Below are 17,483 nucleotides of genomic sequence, written 5' to 3' on the forward strand. Positions count from 1 at the left end.
CCCTCCCCCGCGCCCGCCGCCGCCGCCGCCCCGCCGCCCCGCACGCCCGCCGAAGCTCCGGGCTCGGCCGGGCTTCGCGCGGAGTTGCAGCGGTGGCCGGATGCCAAGTGTAAGTGTAAGTTGCTATGGAAACCCCGACAGAGGCGAGTTCCGAATCCGGAGCGAGACGGAGCCCCGGGCGCCGCCGGATCCGCCCCTCGCATCCCGGCCCCCGGGCGTCCGCGCGCTCAGGCCCCAGCCCGAGGCCGACTGGAGGTGCTTCTGCGGCCCCAGCACCCAGCTCCGGAAATGCCAGGGATGCAGATAGGGCAGAATTTGTTTTTCCTTTGTATTGCGTGAAAACGTGCCAGGTTCTGGTTGCTGGAACCGCCTAAAACAACAAGAGCCCCTGAGAAGCCAGGGCATGCTCCCGGATTTTCGATTGAAGATCTATAAGGAAGTTTTACAATAAATTTGGAGACCTGGAACAAGCCCTGGCGGTTGGTAAATATCTGCGGGGACTGTGTGGCGTCTGCAGCAGCCGTGGGGCTGCTAGGCTAGAGGACAAATGGAAGAAAGAGACCCGAATACTCTCAGCTCCCAGCCCCCACCGCAGACCTTTTCTTCTCCCTCCTGGAATGACCTGAGGGACCAGAAGTTACTTTAGTTGAATCCTTTTTCATCATTTCACTGTAATTGATTCAGGTCTGATTAGTAAATTCCTTCTGTAGAAAACGTTGGGACCGTTCAGCTGTACAGTGTTAAACGAGTTTTATGAACTCCTCAGCATTTCAGAGCGTGTGGTTACTAGAAGTTGGGAGATAATCTCGTTTTTCTTTCTGTGGATTACGGCCAATATTTCTGTGTCTTGCAGGATATTTTATCAAGCAGAAATGCATCGAACAACCAGAATCAAGATCACTGAACTAAATCCCCACCTAATGTGTGTGCTTTGTGGAGGGTACTTCATTGATGCCACGACCATAATAGAATGTCTACATTCCTGTAAGTACAAAGTTTTAGACCTTTTTTGTGTGTGTTATGTGTATTTCACATTTCTTTCTGACTTTTGAAAACTATTAACAATTCCCGCAATCCTCAAGAATGTTGGTAAAAAGTGATGGAGTCATATTCTACTCTTGCATTTGGTGAATTTTTGTTAATGCATATTTTAAACTTGTAACTATGCAATGTATAAGTATTCTCAGGATATTGAGTTAGTTTAGTTCATTGGAAATACCTTTTGACATTTAGCATTTTGCTATCATTAGTTCTCCATTTTTGACACTAATTTCAATGCTTAGCGTCTAATTTCTAAACTTAAAAACTTTTTCTACTTCTAGTCTGTAAAACGTGTATTGTGCGTTACTTGGAGACCAGCAAATATTGTCCTATCTGTGATGTCCAAGTTCACAAAACCAGACCACTACTGAATATAAGGTAAGAAAAGGTTTAAAATTATTGTCTCTAATTGTTATTGGAATTGCATAATTTAGTGGAGGCTACCCTGTTTTATTTCTTCACACAGAATTTACTGTTGAATCTCCACCTAATGTGTGTGTTTTGTGAAGGTTGGTCTTCATTTCTTGCCATTTTAATGATGACTAACTTTAAGCAAAGTTCGGTATTCAAGTGAATTTTAATGGTTTTTTAAAAACATTTTTTTTAAACCTGAATTAGTTCTCCATTTCTGCATTGGTTTATTGAGTTTATGACAGGCAGGAATGGGTGTGTGTACAGTGCTTCCATTTTCTTCTCTCTGTTCTCTTTCATATTAGCTAATTTAGTAACTTGAAAGGCACACTTCTCTTGATTCAGTGAAATGTGAAGAATTTCTTAATGAATGTAACAAAAGTATTTTTCTGCTGATTTAAAAGATTATTACTCCATAAAGAATTTTTAGTCTCATAATTGTTATCTTACTGATGTGGACTCTCATAATCAAGTAAAATACTATACCACAAAGAAAACAAAGAATCTGTAATAATTTATGAGCATTTAAAATTTTTGCCATTATAATTAATAATTTACTTTTCTAATTCTTTTTTCAGGTCAGATAAAACTCTCCAAGATATTGTATACAAATTAGTTCCAGGGCTTTTCAAAAGTGAGTAACTTGCTTACAAATGAATTTTTACGAGTATTTCATCAGCTTTACCTGCTATAACAAATGTTTAAGTCTTTTTCTCCCCCCCCCCTTTAGATGAAATGAAGAGAAGAAGGGATTTTTATGCAGCTCATCCTTCAGCTGATGGTAATCTCCTTAGAGAGGGAAAAGACATTTTATTTGGACAGAGAATTTATTATTCAATAATTATTAAAATTGAATTTAACTTAAAGTACCATTCCCTTTTTCCTACATATGTAATATTTTAATTAAATATTTAATTTTAAATTGAATTTCAAAATGTCTTTATAGCTGCCAATGGCTCTAATGAAGATAGAGGAGAAGTTGCAGATGAAGATAAGAGAATTATAACTGATGATGAGATAATAAGCTTATCCATTGAATTCTTTGACCAGAACAGGTAAATTCTGTCAGAAATGTGTTTTATGCTAATCTGTTCATAGATGCATTGTTCCACTAATAAAATTATGTTTCTTAGATTGGATCGGAAAGTAAACAAAGACAAGGAGAAACCTAAGGAGGAGGTATGTTCCATGTCGCAAAAACATACAGAAGAAACATTGTTTGGATTCTAGATTTTCTGAAGGTTTATGTTGCCCTTTAGAATATTCTGAGGCCAGATGATGCTGTCAAATAGGAGAAAATGATCATATTTGATGTTTAAGAGTAATTTATATCTGATAGTAACTAGATAGAATTTACTTTATATATGATTATTATTACAAAATACTTTAATGTTCAATGCTTTGATGTATTTGAAGTTTTCTTATTAGCAGTCTCCTTATTTCATATTTATAATAGTAAACTCGAAGTATAGTTAAAAATATAGCCAATCTCAGTTTTGGTATTCATACTTTTTATCATATTGAGGCAATCTAATTGAAATTCTTTTTCTTACCCAAAAGTTGGGAATTTTAAAAAATAACTTTCCTAAATGTATTCTTAGGTGAATGATAAAAGGTATTTACGTTGCCCAGCAGCAATGACTGTGATGCACCTAAGAAAGTTTCTCAGAAGTAAAATGGACATACCTAATACTTTCCAGGTATATACTTTATAGTTTTTGTGCATTTAATGTGGATTTTTTTTAATTCAATGACTTTTTTCTTTTTGGATTCCGAACCCCAAAAAAGCAACAGATTTTTTTAAATTTAGAACTCAATTGGAACTGTTTCTTAAAATGTTTAGTATGAATTTTGTTTTATGCTATAAAAACAAATTCCTTAGTAATTTCAGGTAGTATTTTTCCTCATTTGAAGTGTCAAGAGGGATTCTTTTCCTTGTTCAGATGTTTGAAGAGAATGTTTGTTAAAGCATTTTTGGATTGCATATAGATGACCAAAAAATCTTGATTTATCTTTGTTCTTCATGGTACTTAGTGATTGAAATATTACTTTCCAATAGATTGATGTCATGTATGAAGAGGAACCGTTAAAGGATTACTATACACTAATGGACATTGCCTACATTTATACCTGGAGAAGGGTAAGTGGCCTAACTAATACTCGCAGATTATTGTGGTAAACTGTATTTAAAGAGGACTGATTTTTTTTTTCCTTTTCATTTTGTAGAATGGTCCGCTTCCTTTGAAATACAGAGTTCGACCTACTTGTAAAAGAATGAAGATGAGTCACCAGAGAGATGGACTGACAAATGCTGGAGAACTGGAAAGTGACTCTGGGAGTGACAAGGCCAACAGCCCCGCAGGAGGTGCTCCCTCCACCTCTTCCTGTCTGCCCAGCCCCAGCACTCCCGTTCAGTCTCCTCACCCTCAGTTCCCTCACATCTCCAGCACTATGAATGGAACCAGCAGCAGCCCCAGCGGTAACCACCAATCTTCCTTTGCCAATAGACCTCGAAAATCATCAGTAAATGGGTCGTCAGCAACTTCATCTGGTTGATACCTGAGACTCTTAAGGAAAAAAAATTTTAAATCCCCGATTTATATAGATATCTTCATGCCATTACAGCTTTAGAGATGCTAATACATGTGACTGTCGTCCAATTTGCTTTCTTTTGTAGTGACATTAAATTTGGCTATAAAAGATGGACTAGATGTGATATTCATATGGACGTTAATGGAAAAGATTGTTCCTCTAAAGAATTGGTTTCTGAGAAGGCAGGCAAGATGTTTTTCTATGTGTTAGGCAAGATGTGAAATGGTTTCTGTAACCATTGTTCAGATTTGAAAAATTCTGCAGTGGATATAAACATTGGGCCATAGTTTGTTAATCTCAACTAACGCCTACATTACATTCTCCTTGATTGTTCTTGTTATTATGCTGTTTTGTGAACCTGTAGAAAACAAGTGCTTTTTATCTTGAAATTCAACAAACAGAAAGAATATGCATAGAATAATGCATTCTATGTAGCCATGTCACTGTGAATAACGACTTCTTGCATATTTAGCCATTTTGATTCCTGTTTGATTTTTACTTCTCTGTTGCTACACAAAACCGATCAAAGGAAAGTAAACTTCAGTTTTACAATCTGTATGCCTAAAAGCGGGTACTACCGTTTATTTTACTGACTTGTTTAAATGATTCGCTTTTGTAAGAATCAGATGGCATTATGCTTGTTGTACGATGCCATATTGGTATATGACATAACAGGAAACAGTATTGTATGATATATTTATAAATACTATAAAGAAAATATTGTGTTTCATGCATTCAGAAATGGTTGTTAAAATTCTCCCAACTGGTTCGACCTTTGCAGATACCCTATGTTTGAGCCTTATCAGCATAGAACATTTTTAATGTGGATCTCTAATTCTAAATTCTATTCCATTGAAAGCAATTGGCAAATCATAATACTGATTTTCTGTAGTAAAATACATGTTTACTTTTAAAATTAATTGTTGCAGTAAAGAAAAACTTTTAACTAAAGACTTTGGAAACCGTTTTCATTTCCTATTGCTTTTGATGGAATGAATGTTTTTAAAATGCATATTGATCACTATAATTCTAAAACAAATTTTTTAAGTAAACCAGCAAATTGCTGGAAGAAGGCATTTTATCTAAAATTAACATGTGGTTTAGCAGTTACTTCAAATTTAAGGAGTTGCTTTTACAGTTACAAACAATGACATATGCCCTCCTCTAATATCTTGAAATAGAAGCAATTTATTTTTAGCTTCTCCAGGTATTAATTTTTAAACAGAGTGAACATGTATTTAAAATATGAATAACCACAACCGTTTTCAGTTTGTGTTTTGCTTTGGTCGAACTTGGTGTGTGTTCATCACCCATCAGTTATTTGTGAGGGTGTTTATTCTATATGAATATCGTTTCATGTTTGTATGGGAAAATTGTAGCTAAACATTTCATTGTCCCCAGTCTGCAAAAGAAGCACAATTCTATTGCTTTGTCTTGCTTATAGTCATTAAATCATTACTTTTACATATATTGCTGTTATTTCTGCTTTCTTTAAATATACAGTAAATGAAGTTTTATGAAACCACAAAATACATATATTTTTATTTTGACCTAAATTTGTACAGTACCATTGTAAGTGTTGTTTCTAATTATAGATGTAAAATTAAATTTCATTTGTAATTGGAAAAATCCAATAAAAAGGATATTCATTTAGAAAATAGCTAAGACTTTAATAAAAATTTGATATGAAAAGCACAATGTGCAGAAGTTTTGGAAACCCTACTGTGGATTACAGCAGGTAAAACTAAAGAGAATCCATTGCTGTCTTAAGTAGTGATGTTGCTAAGAAGTCCATGCTTTGTTGTATAATTGCTTGAAAGCCCAATTGAAAGATGTATCTGTTTATTTACTCTACAATCTTTGAAGTAAAAGTTACCCATGTTTGCCAATTTTGGTGAATTTAACTCATTTTTGTAGGCTTCTCAAGTTTTTCATGATGTTATCTAAGAAAGAAAAGTTAGTTAATGGAAGTTTCAAATGATGGTTTTACTTTGGATGATCATGTATACAAAGAATGAAAAATTATTTTTCAAAGACTTCAAAACTTCAAATGCTAGTGGACCTTTCACTTGACTTACACAATACCAAGTTGTGAGATCAACATGGAACTAAAGACTTAACATCTCAAGCTTTTTATAATGGACTTATTTTTGAAATTGCTTATTAAAAATCAGATCTTGCATTTATGGCTTACTTCACACTGTTTTATCATATTTGAAAACATGCATTTATTTTGTTCGAAAGGATTTTTTTTCCCTACTCCTTTTGAAAATTTCTTAAGCGTTAAAGGATATTTCATCTAAAATGTCTTTGTCTTTTAATAAAACAGAAGAAAGATTATAATGTTTTGCATTCTCCCATAACTAGCTTTCACAGTTCTGACAATTACGGTTTAAAACTTTTGCTAAACTACCACTTTAAAAAGTTTCAATCTTATAATACCCATACAAAGGTTAACTTTTTAACTCTTAGCAGTAAAAGCAGGGTACATGAAAAGTAGGCTTTAAGTTTGGCTTTTGCTTCTGAAAAGTATTCTAGGATTCTCTATCACAAAGTTAGTGCTAACAAAATATTCCACAGAAAATGCCTAAATTGATTTCACAGATTTTACCTTAAATGCAAAAAGAGAATGAGGCTGGTTACTGTTGTGTAAATAGCGATCTATCTTGCTTTACACATGCATACCACTTTACAAGTACTTTTTGCTTTTAAAATTGCCGGCCGTTAATTGCATCGAGGGAAAAAAAGTAGCTGGCCTTCAGCTGACTTAACCCACCAACCATATTGCTTTGTTTCATATTCATACGTGCAAATGTTAGGATTTCTGGAGGTATAATTCGACTTGCAGAGTAAGCTCGCAGGGGCTTTCCTACATCCTTTCCTCTTATTCTTGTCCCAATATTTGGAGTTTCAGTAGACACATGGTATAGGCCTATCAAGATCAAGTTTTATTGTGAAATCTCAATAGGAACCCACATGAAATACTACTTTCCACTGACCAACAAGATGTTCTGTTTTTTAAAAAATAGCTTATGGTCATCTTTTGAAGGGATGTGATTTTAATTTTAGAAAACAATATGCACATGGAACCTAGTCTTAGAATCTTGGGGTGATGGAAGCGGGTTTTTTTTCTTCCCATTTCTTTTATATTTTAAAGGTGTGGTAAATACATCTTTTTTTCTCATTGCTCCTGGAATGATAGCTGGGAATTCTGATTTAGTCTACTTCTATGAAATGGAGGCTATATCATTCTGAAAGACGGTGGTTGTTTCCCTCATGCAGTCTTCCTCGCATTTTATCCAAAGCTAAGGTCTTGATGAAATTACATATAAGATGATCCTATTTAACAACAGTATATATTTTAAAGACATCTGATATGCAAAGAGCACAGAAAGCAGCTCCTGCATAAGGCTTTTGGGTTAGATAGCGTCATTTCACTTGAGGATGTTTCTTCAAGTATAAAATGAATAGCACAACAGGTGGTTATTTCTAAGATCGCTCTAAAAAAATTCTGACTCCTCCCAAATAAAACCTTGTATTAAACTGGGACCACAGAATTCAGATAGGTCCTTTAGAAGAAAGAGAAAGTAATACATATTAGAACCTCCTAGTAAGTCAGATTTGGGAAATACCCCCCAAATACCTTGAGCCTGTGGATCTCCTTGCAAATCTCAAGATCGCCCAGTTTTGATTATGAAAGTCTCCGAAAATGTTTACACAGTCGAGTGTTTCCTGTTTCCGCAGTTAATTTTTTTTAACGTTTTTTTCTTCTTTTGGTTCTTGAAACGGATTTCCTTTATTTGCACCAGTTTCTTTTTCTTAGTGTGCAATTTCTAGAGTTCTCACATGAAGGCTTCACTGTCAACCTGTCTTCATCAAGTCGACGACATCAAAAGTCATTTATCACTGCAAAGGCTATTCTAGGATTCTTGTGAGTTTTTTGAAGAAGTTCAAGCGCATGTGGGAAACTCATCCCGAAATTTCATTTAACCCTCCAAATAAACAGTAAGCACTCAATAAAACTTCCAATGAGTTAAATTACTCCCATTCTTCTAGGCTCTTAAAATATACCTTCCAGAGAATTATCAGAAAGAACTTTCAAAAATAGCAGGTGTCATTCCCTCAGAGTCACCTACATTTCAGTAAAAATACAGTTCTTGCTCTGATTGCTGGATCATCATGAAATCCAAACTTCACAGAGAACATGATTTCAAGTTTGGTGCCGATTTGGCGCTTAGTTCTGTCCCCTTAAGTTAGCTAGAACTCAAGCTGAGAGAAGAGACTTTGGAAGACTGTGGACCAGGGTACTCGCGAAACGCGTGGAAAATTGAGATGGAAGGAATGAGAACGTTACCGAGACGGATAAAGATGTTACTGGAGATTGAGAAATCTGTCCAGAAACTACAGTGTTTGGTCTAAATGCCCCCCAACAGTGGAAGATACCCAAACAAAGCCGAAGTCAGCAGCGCACTGCGCGGCGTGGAAGAAAAAGCGGGGCGGGGGGGCGGAGGAGGAGGCGAGGGTGATTGGGGTGGAAAGAGCAACGGCTTAAAAAAAAAAAAAAAAAGAAAGAAAGAAAAGTCTTCTTATATTCTGGAGCACCGTGGAAAGGGCACAGGACGACTGCTTGGAGAAAATGACCTCCCTTTCTCGGCCGCGCTGTCTTCTCGGTCAGGGAGCCTTTACCAAAAGAACACGTTAAGGAGGAAACCGCCTTTCTCTATGTCCTTAGTTTTTAACTAGCGGCTCTCCGAGGAGTGTAAAGAGCTACAGCTCAGACCTTGGTTACCACGGCGCCGCGGGGGCTCCGCCAGGCCCTACGCGCGAGCTGAGGCCGCGGGGCGCCGGGAGGCCATTTTGCGCGTGCGCCGCTCGCCTCGCGCCGCCCTGGGTTCGGCGGATTCGGATCCCGCCAAATTTGAAAGCAAGATTCTCAGGCCCTATCGGCTTGGGAAGCGGCAAAAAGAAGTCATTTCTCCAAAGTCGGAACCTGTGGCAAGGGGCGGCGACAGCGGGGTGCGCGCGGCATCACAGGGTGGCCGCCTTCCTGCCGAAGGCTTGCCCACCGGGCAAGACATCGGCAGGTCTGCCGGGCGGCGGAGGCACGGGGACCAGCCCCTGGGCCTCGAGCTCAGCGCGGGTAGGCAACGGACCCACGTCCGGGGACGCCGCGGCTTCGCCCGCAAAGCCCACAGACGCGCATCCTTGCTTTGCCCCTCCTCCTCCTCCCGCTTCAAATCCTATGCCCTTTCTCCGTCAAAAACGAGGTGTCCTTGAAGTTTGAATTTTTATTGGATAGACTGCAAATTAAATTATTAACAAAACATAAAGCTGCCATTTTGAAGGTTCCCTAAGGCCCCGCTTCGAAGGTGGTGACTGGAAAGGCTGACGGCTCCACTCCCCTGGGACTTAGCCGGGTGACAGTGTCAAAGAGGGGGTGACTTCGCGGCAGGAATCTCAAGATCTGGGCAAAGGACCACGCCTTGAAGAACCAAAGGCGACGCCTAAATAAGTCTCGGGGCCAGGCAAACCTGGGAGATTTGGCACCCTTAAGCCACCGGCGCCCTCGCGCCCCCCGACCGGGCAGAGCGGCTGGCGGTCCCAGGCTGGGATGTCGCCTTCGTCCGAAAGACGCCGGGACGCAGCCGGTTTCCGACAGAGTCTGTGCCTTCCGGATCCCTAGGGTATAAACGCTTATCTGACCTGGGCCTCCCACTGGCACTCGAAAACGGGGAAAGAAAGGAACGACTTGAGAAGGGGAGTCGGGGTAACGGCAGAGAAGTGAAAGCGGCCTAAAATGGGCGACGCCGGGCGAGTCCTCTTTATCAGACTGCAGGAGCCGCCATTTGGTGGCGGATTTTGGTATTTCAGTAGCACGTTGTGCTGAACGTCACAACTGGCTTGTATACGTGGCAGGGTCATTTTTAAACCGCGGTTTTTAAAAATTCAAAATTTCCCCTAACCTTCCCCCTTGGGGGCATTGAACCCCCTCCCCCACTCCCGGTGGACCGATCCACTCGCCCCTCGACCCGGGGCGGGGGACGTTTCCTCGGGGCGACGGCGGCCTCCACCCGTGCCCAAAGGCTGGAGTGAAGCTTGACGGAGCCCAGCGCACACCTAAAGGGGTGTTTTCCTCCCCGTTTTTCAGAGACTGGGGCGATTGCGAGCCCGCAGCTCTTCTCTCCCGAGGGCGGAGAATGTCCTTTTCCTGCGGTCCTGACGGACATTGTCTTCCCGCTGGCTGGCATCCCTGCCCCGGTCTCGCGCCTCACACCTCTCGGGCGTGAGGAGCCCAGGCCTAGCGGGAAGGAACCCACCCGACGAGAGGAGGCTCCTCTGGAAATGTCGAGTTAGGATGCCGCGCTCGCGCTTCCAGCTCTGCCCGAAGCCCTTCGGGGACCGGGAAAGCTAGACAAATCTGTAGAGTGCCAGGAAGCCTGGCGTCCAACCCAGCGTTTCCAGGTCCTCGAGGGTTTCCATTAAAAGCCCCCGAAGCGTGAGGTGCCTACCGAGAGGAGAACAAAGGGCCGAGGGGTGAACGCGAGGCTAGTCCGCGCGCACAGCAGCCCTTTGCTCGGCGGGGCTCGGAGTCGGGGGCGCGAGCAGGACTGACTGCCCGCCTGGAAAGGAGCCGGTGGGCCCTCTGCAGAGTCGGCACCTCCCCCTCCTCCCCGGCGGACTGAATGAACCCAGGCTTAGAGCCGGAGCTGCCATGTTGCATTCGCAGAGGGCGCCAGTGATTTGACGCTTCCGAGTCAGCGACACCCCCAACCGAAGAGCCCTTCAGCCCTTCGTGCCTCACAGCTGAGGTCAAAGCCCGAAGGGACCGCAGGGCGCAGGCGGGGGCGAGAGCCCTGTGGGCTGCCGAGCCGGTGTGGCGGTGGCGCCGCAGCGGCTTCCCCTCGCCACCTTCCTTCCAGGGGCTGCGGGGCTGCGCGCTAGGCAGAGGCTCGGTTGCCAGTAGCAACCACACGACGGCGATTTGCAGTCAGGGCCGCCGCAGCAGCCGCTGGTACCGCTGCATTATCGTACACCTCGGGGTCGAGCATTTGAAACTCTGGGGTTGCCCTCGTTGACTTCTCTCACCCCCGCCCCGGGTCCTCATCCTCCGGTACCATCAGCTCGGCTCAAAAGCCAGCTCCCCTGGCTTGGCCCTGCCCCCACCGCAGACAATAGGGGAGGCTTGGAGAGCACGCTGCTGCGCGCGCCTCGCTGAACAGGCACCTGAGCCCCCGAGATAGGGGCGCTTTTCTTGGTCCCAGCCCCAGGTGCCCTGGTCTCCAACTTGAGCTGAAAGGCTTTGTCAATGGCCATTCCAGTAGAAAGCTTTCCTTGACTTCCGAAATAAGAATGGTGGTAAAGAAAGAAGTCAAGACAAGACGCCCACTCCCTTTCCAGTAACATGGACACAAAGAAGAGCTTATGGTTGCATCTGCTCTTGGTAACAGTGGCTTTCCTCTGGGTTAGAGCCACAGGAAAACGCTACAATCTTCTGTCTATTTTGTCTACCACGAATATCTTGCGTTTGCTCCAACATCACGTCCAGATACTTGTTCTCGTTATGCGTAAGTGGATGGAGTATCCCCCCCCCCATTTCATTTGATGAACCATATCAGCTCTTGGCAGTGTAGACTGACTGGTCTGATACATTAAAAAAAAAAAAAAAAAAGATTGACCTTAACCCTCAGGAATCTTTCTGCCTTTCCTCATATCTGTGGTTCTAGGACACAGATTTAACTTTTTAAACAGAAACTTGTTAGTGTTTTGAGCAGGTTTTTATTGAAGAAAAATCTTCAAAGTATCCAGGTATCCAGCACAGTATTTTATTTAGCTGGTAGGATAACTTAGGAAATATGTGCATTGCCAAATTTCTTCCCTCTTGATAATTGCCCCTTCTTTAAATAGCCATTAAGTTAGCTGAGTGTTCTTCAAGGATTAAAATTTCATGTAAATCACAGATATGTTGAAATTTCTAAGTTTAAAGCTCCTGAAGGACAAGCACCTGTCTTATAAATCTTTGTGTGCTCCAGAGTCCTTTTAACATAACTCAACAAATATTTGAATCTTTAGAGGATTCCAGAAGTTCAATAACCCTTATTTTAAAAAATGTACTAATAACCACTATAAAGCTTGGGTACCTTTAATGAACTCGGTGGAAAGCTAAACATTTTCCAAGCTAGTGCCATTAATCAGACATTCTCATTCATGTATATTTTTTACCTAATTATATATCAAATGTGGTAGATTGTACTAAAATTATCTGACAGATGTTTCCAGAATTCTAAGGACAATGATAAAATGTATATAAGAACTAGTAACTTTGCTATTTTCCCACTATAGGGTCTGAAAATTGGTTAAATAGCTATATGTAAGATGAGATTTTAAAGTGACTTTCATACTTTCATATGGCACAAGCACGACATTAACTTTCTTCACAGTTCAACAGGAACACTTAAGGGGCTAGTATTGGATGTTGCAAATCTACCAAGGCAGTGTATCTTGAAATATCCTTTTTAATTTAAATCAGCTTTAAAACATACTGAAAGTAGTTGATATGTCTTAATCATATCTGATGGTAAACTTAAATCAATACGCATCCTAAAATGACTCTTAGGTATGATGTTTATTAAGGGGTTCACTTTTAAGCTTCACAAAATGTCAAGTTCATTAAATAAAACAGTTTACTTCAAAGAAGAAAGTTAGCACTACTTGGTTCCTGGAGGCAACATAATGACCTGTAGCTTGCCCAAACACCCCACCACCACCTTAAAAATAGGAAAGCAAGGCTTTAGTGAAAAGTTCCCTTCTACGGTCTTTCAAGAAAGAAAAGCTCCAACAACTTGCTTTGGACCAAGTTAAAGAGATTATCTCCCTTTTTCATTACGACTGTGTCTTTCAATGAATTGAAGGATAAGATCAAAGTGCATTCATATTCATGTGAATTATCGCTATTGACTTGAATAATGATGGATTTCATTGTTTTATTTAAACTGAAACCAGAAATGCTGCTTTTGAGTCTACACCCCTAAGGCTGTAGAATTTCTTCTGTGAGGACTCGAAAGCCAAGCAATTAGGTCTGACAACCACGTCATTTCCATAATGTACTTCCGTACAGAGGACTATTTATTGGAATCGGTTACATTTCTATAGAATCTTACCACGCAATTTTTGACTCCTTTCCAATCTTCTGGGGGGGGGAACCCTAAGTTTAATAAACACACTACCAAAATTCTTAAGTGTAAATTGTACTGGGAAGATAAAGTGATGTTTAGAAAGCATTTGGTTGTTCATGAATCAGAAAATTAATGTTATCAGTAATTAACTCAGGGCAGTGTTTTTGCTTTGAACATGATTCATTACAGTTTGTTTTCTAATGTAACTGAAGAACTTGGTCAGAGAAAGCTTGGGAAAATGTGTTTACCAGCTGTTTCTTTCTAAATATGCCTCGTGACAATTTTCTTAAAATATTTTCACTTGGGTTCTTTTCAAACTATCCCATCATTTTCTAAGGAGAAAAAGGTTATGAGATGCAAAGGACCCCACTCACTTTTACCAAATGCTCATTCTACTCAAATTAATCACCTATTAAAATTCTTACCACTTTGGAGAACACCTCTAAGGAAATTTATTACAATAAAGTAAGTTTACAACAGAATAATCTAAGCATTCTTTAAAATTGACTTAAGAAAATGCATTTCATGAACTTTAGTATACACAATTCGTATAGGCTCTCTAAACTGAAAGAGAGACTCTAGTGCAATGCAAGTCTATTACATTACCATGGTCTGCAATGGGTTCTGGGAATATCCTTTCCCACAAAGATAACTGATACCAGTTTCTTGGTATCACTCTTACATTCTTGCCATACATTTAAAGCATTATGCATAAGCATCACATTAAAAAAATGTTTTTAAATCTTATTGTGCTATAAGAAGTCTCTATCTTCCCTGTCCCCATTTGGTGTCCATACTATTGCAAGGCACTCCTTAAGCTAAGAGTTTGTTAGTAAGTTTGTTTCTATTTGGGATTTGGGCATTAACATTCTGGCATTATTTGTATACTTCTAAGTTTTTTGTAAACTTCCAAGAACTTTACTCTTGACTTATAATTAAAATGATAAGCAATTACATATTCTTTCACCAGAGTGTCTATTCACTCCTAGAATAAAAGGCATTTCTTTATAATTCATTTCCTGTCTTGCTAATGGTAAAGGTATTAGTATCTTCTTCACATAGGTAGTCATTAATCTTTTATGTTTTCCACATGAAAACCTTTATTCTTCACTTAAAAAAGTAAATACGGGGTAACGTTGGAGTTGGAGGCAAATTAAAATAACCCAGCTTTAGCAATATTCAGATGTTTCCTCTGGAATATCAAAAGGTAAGATGACAGGAGTTGTGTTTTATAGCTTACTCGGGCTAACGAGAATGCAAATTGTAGTGCAAATATCTCCTCTTAAGGAATGAGACGCTGTGCCACCGCGTCTTAAAACCTTGTCTACGTTTTAGCGGAGCTCACTCTCGGCTCTGATAATCTCTGTGGGGGAAACCGACATGCAGAGTGGATAAAGAGCATATGCCATTTTTGTAAAAGCAGAAACCTTGAAATTTTTTTCATTACTTTTGCAGTATTTTCGAAGGGTCAGAGCATACAGTCAGTTATTCAGAGTAATCAATGAGCAAGAAGTTTTGGCTTAGGACTTGATATAACAAAATGACGTCAAAAATTAAAAAAAAAATTGAGCCTCGCACATGCGCAGTGAGGTATGGCTTTTTTTCTTTTTTTTCTTCTTTTTTTTTTTTCGAATAAGCCTTTGGCCCTGCAACCCGCCTCTGGGATCTGGCCTGCGCCACCCGGTCTCGGGAGCTGGCTGAAGTAAGGTGGTGCAGGGTTCCCACACCCCACCCCCGGCAAAAAGTCAGAACCTTCTCGCTACCCCCACCAACGGGGTGTGGGGGGGCTCTCTTTAGAACTCCTGGTAGGAGAAAGTCAGGGGGAAGCACAGCCAACCCGAGCGGCCGCGGCGAGTTTTTCCGGCTGCGCCAGCGCTGCGGGGCCTCGGCTCTGGGGTTCGGGTCTCCGCCCGCCCCGGGCTGGCCCCTGAGTGTTGGCCGCACCATTCCTGGGCCCACGGGCCAGCCGCGCGGCGGGAAGGCTCGGCCGGGACCTCTCCGCGAGAGCCCGCGTGGCGGTGCGGTTCTTGCTGGAAGCCTGGCCCGGGGAAGCAAAACGAAAGGACAGAGGCCTTCTTTTTCCTGCATCCCGCCCCCCAGGAGACGCCGGCTCTCCGGGATCCGCAGCCCCTTCCCTTAAGATACCCAGGCCCGCGGCCCGCGGAGCTGTGAGGATGCGCTCAGAGTGGGACTCCCCCCCACCCCATCTCGCTCGCACCCTTGGGCACCGGAGCGGCCGAGCTCACAGCCGGCCCGGGAGGGCCCGCGGGAGGAAAGCAGCGGGGCAGAGTCTGCGCCGCGCTTCCGCACTCGCGCCCTCGGGCGGGGCGCCCCCGCCTCTTCCTCCTGCCTGCACCCCCCAGACCCTGATTCCCCGCGCCCCCTTTTCTCCCTAACTCAGCGACTGACAGCGGGGCCCTCGAGGGCTTCTGATCCAAACCACCGCCTGACCCCAGCCCCAACCGATTCCCGGCGCCCCCTCCCTCGTTAGAGTAAGCAGAGGTGCTCTTTGGAGTTTGAGAAATTTTGGACTAAAGGAAAAGCCGAGAACGTCCCAGAGTACTGCATTCTTCCTTACCCCTGGGGCCTCAACACCACCGTGAACACTGGATACAGTTGCCTGCCGGGGCCAGCGCCGTCGAGTCGGGAACCCCTCGTCCACCCAGCGCGGAGACCCACTTGTCCAGTGTTGCGGTGCTGGCCAAGAACCTTCGGCTCCTGGCTGGCGGAGCCGCTGCACAGTTCTGACTGGACCCGCACCTGAGGGTTGCGTGGGCCGAGTTCTCCCAGGTCTTGGACTGGATGCAGGCGGGGTGGGCTCCAGGGGTCGTTCCCTATGTGACACTTTCCATTTTTGTCTACTGTATCCTGTACTAATAAAAAGGTGGGACAAGGACGGTATCTACCTTCCCTGAGACAAGTCCAACAACACCAAGATTTTAAAGACGTGGGGGGCATGGGTAGTGTTGAGAGGGAGGGGCTGACAGACATCTGTGTCAGGGCGCTTAGAATTTTCTATCTGGTGATGCGGGGTTTGGGTATAATTTTTAAGGAAAACTCACCTCCTTAAAAAGATATTCACATCACAAGCACACACACCAAGGAGCAATAATTTGGTTTTTTATGCAAGTCCCAGTGCCTATTTCAGACTTCTACATTTAAAGCATCCATTTTTAGTATCAATCACTTTGTGCTCTATGGTGCCTTTGGAAGGGAAATCATTCGTGTATGGAATTCCCCCTAATCATGGTTTACTTCGAGAGTGGAAAAGATGAGTTCAATCTCTGTATCCATTGAATTACTGAAAAAGAAAGACATGTACAGGTGTATCCTTAGAACTTTGGGCCAGTTCAATCACTGTCATCTTAACATTTTACTGACCTTAATACTGAAAGGTAAACAATTTAAAGTTTAAAATGTAAAGAATTGACTTTAAAGGTTCTTGAAAAGCAAAGAATAGGACATAAGACAAATACAACCCAAGCATAGAAATGTTAATCTTCCCCTCCTGGGTAGGAGTGTCTGAGTCTCTTCACTGCTGACAAACCTGATGGCACAAATGGATGGTCTGCCAAGATGTAAATGCAAAATCTTGATGTTTCTCCCCCAAGGAGTGCCAAAGCAACATTTAAGAGTCATATGTTTGCTTTCATCATTATAGATAATATTTTGAGTCCACTAATTTGGTTATGGGGTATGTAGTGTTTTTATTTTTAATTCAAGTATGCAACTATGGGGTTGTTTCAGTAATTTTAGATTTGTTTTTGGCAAAGTGATTATTGTATTCTATAACTTAGATAATAATTACATGCAATTGCCAAATGAATGCCTATTTAAATACTAATACTATGTTTTAATTCTTTGGGAGAAGAGGGAAGGAGATTTCCTATCTAGATAAAACCCAGCTTATTTTTCTCAAAAACAAGAAGTCTTTTATTATTTAAGTGATGTAGATATTCTCATTTTCTTCACTTAGGTTACCCTAAGTCCCTTGTCTTTGCTTCCAAAGCACTTATATGGCTTAGAGCAATTATAGCTCTTAAAATACGGGCAGGCTGCAGTATATACTTGTTGAATGAATTAATACTTTGTTTACATGTCTTTCTCCCACTAGATTTCATGTGCTAGAAGACAAGCACATTCTGTTATTAGCAAAGTGTCTGGCATACTTTGATACTTAATCTGTGTTTGGCTTGAGAGAGGAATATATATATACTTGATTCACCTCAACAATTTTTAAAATGTGGATGTCAGTATCTAATCATC

General features: G+C 41.8%; 1 protein-coding gene across 6 annotated transcripts in view; it reads left to right on the plus strand.

Annotated features, from left to right (window-relative positions):
• BMI1 (BMI1 proto-oncogene, polycomb ring finger) overlaps positions 1 to 5,933 on the plus strand; it is a 30,820-nt gene extending 24,887 nt beyond the window's left edge. Inside the window, exons 1-10 of one of the 6 annotated variants that reach the window (XM_034643866.1) lie at positions 26 to 109; positions 854 to 984; positions 1,323 to 1,419; positions 2,031 to 2,086; positions 2,159 to 2,233; positions 2,399 to 2,507; positions 2,586 to 2,631; positions 3,054 to 3,152; positions 3,512 to 3,592; positions 3,679 to 5,933. In XM_034643866.1, coding sequence (XP_034499757.1) covers positions 873 to 984; positions 1,323 to 1,419; positions 2,031 to 2,086; positions 2,159 to 2,233; positions 2,399 to 2,507; positions 2,586 to 2,631; positions 3,054 to 3,152; positions 3,512 to 3,592; positions 3,679 to 4,008 — 1,005 coding nt within the window. In that variant the 5' untranslated portion in view covers positions 26 to 109; positions 854 to 872 and the 3' untranslated portion in view covers positions 4,009 to 5,933. Of the gene's footprint in view, positions 1 to 25; positions 116 to 344; positions 484 to 847; positions 985 to 1,322; positions 1,420 to 2,030; positions 2,087 to 2,158; positions 2,234 to 2,398; positions 2,508 to 2,585; positions 2,632 to 3,053; positions 3,153 to 3,511; positions 3,593 to 3,678 lie in introns of those variants that run through there. The other 5 variants (XM_034643865.1, XM_019801262.2, XM_034643867.1 and 2 more) reach the window with 5 other exon arrangements.
• Positions 5,934 to 17,483: the final 11,550 nt, after the last annotated feature.

The sequence above is a fragment of the Ailuropoda melanoleuca genome, chromosome 15, assembly GCF_002007445.2.
Source record: "Ailuropoda melanoleuca isolate Jingjing chromosome 15, ASM200744v2, whole genome shotgun sequence".
In the NCBI taxonomy this organism is placed as follows: domain Eukaryota; kingdom Metazoa; phylum Chordata; class Mammalia; order Carnivora; family Ursidae; genus Ailuropoda; species Ailuropoda melanoleuca.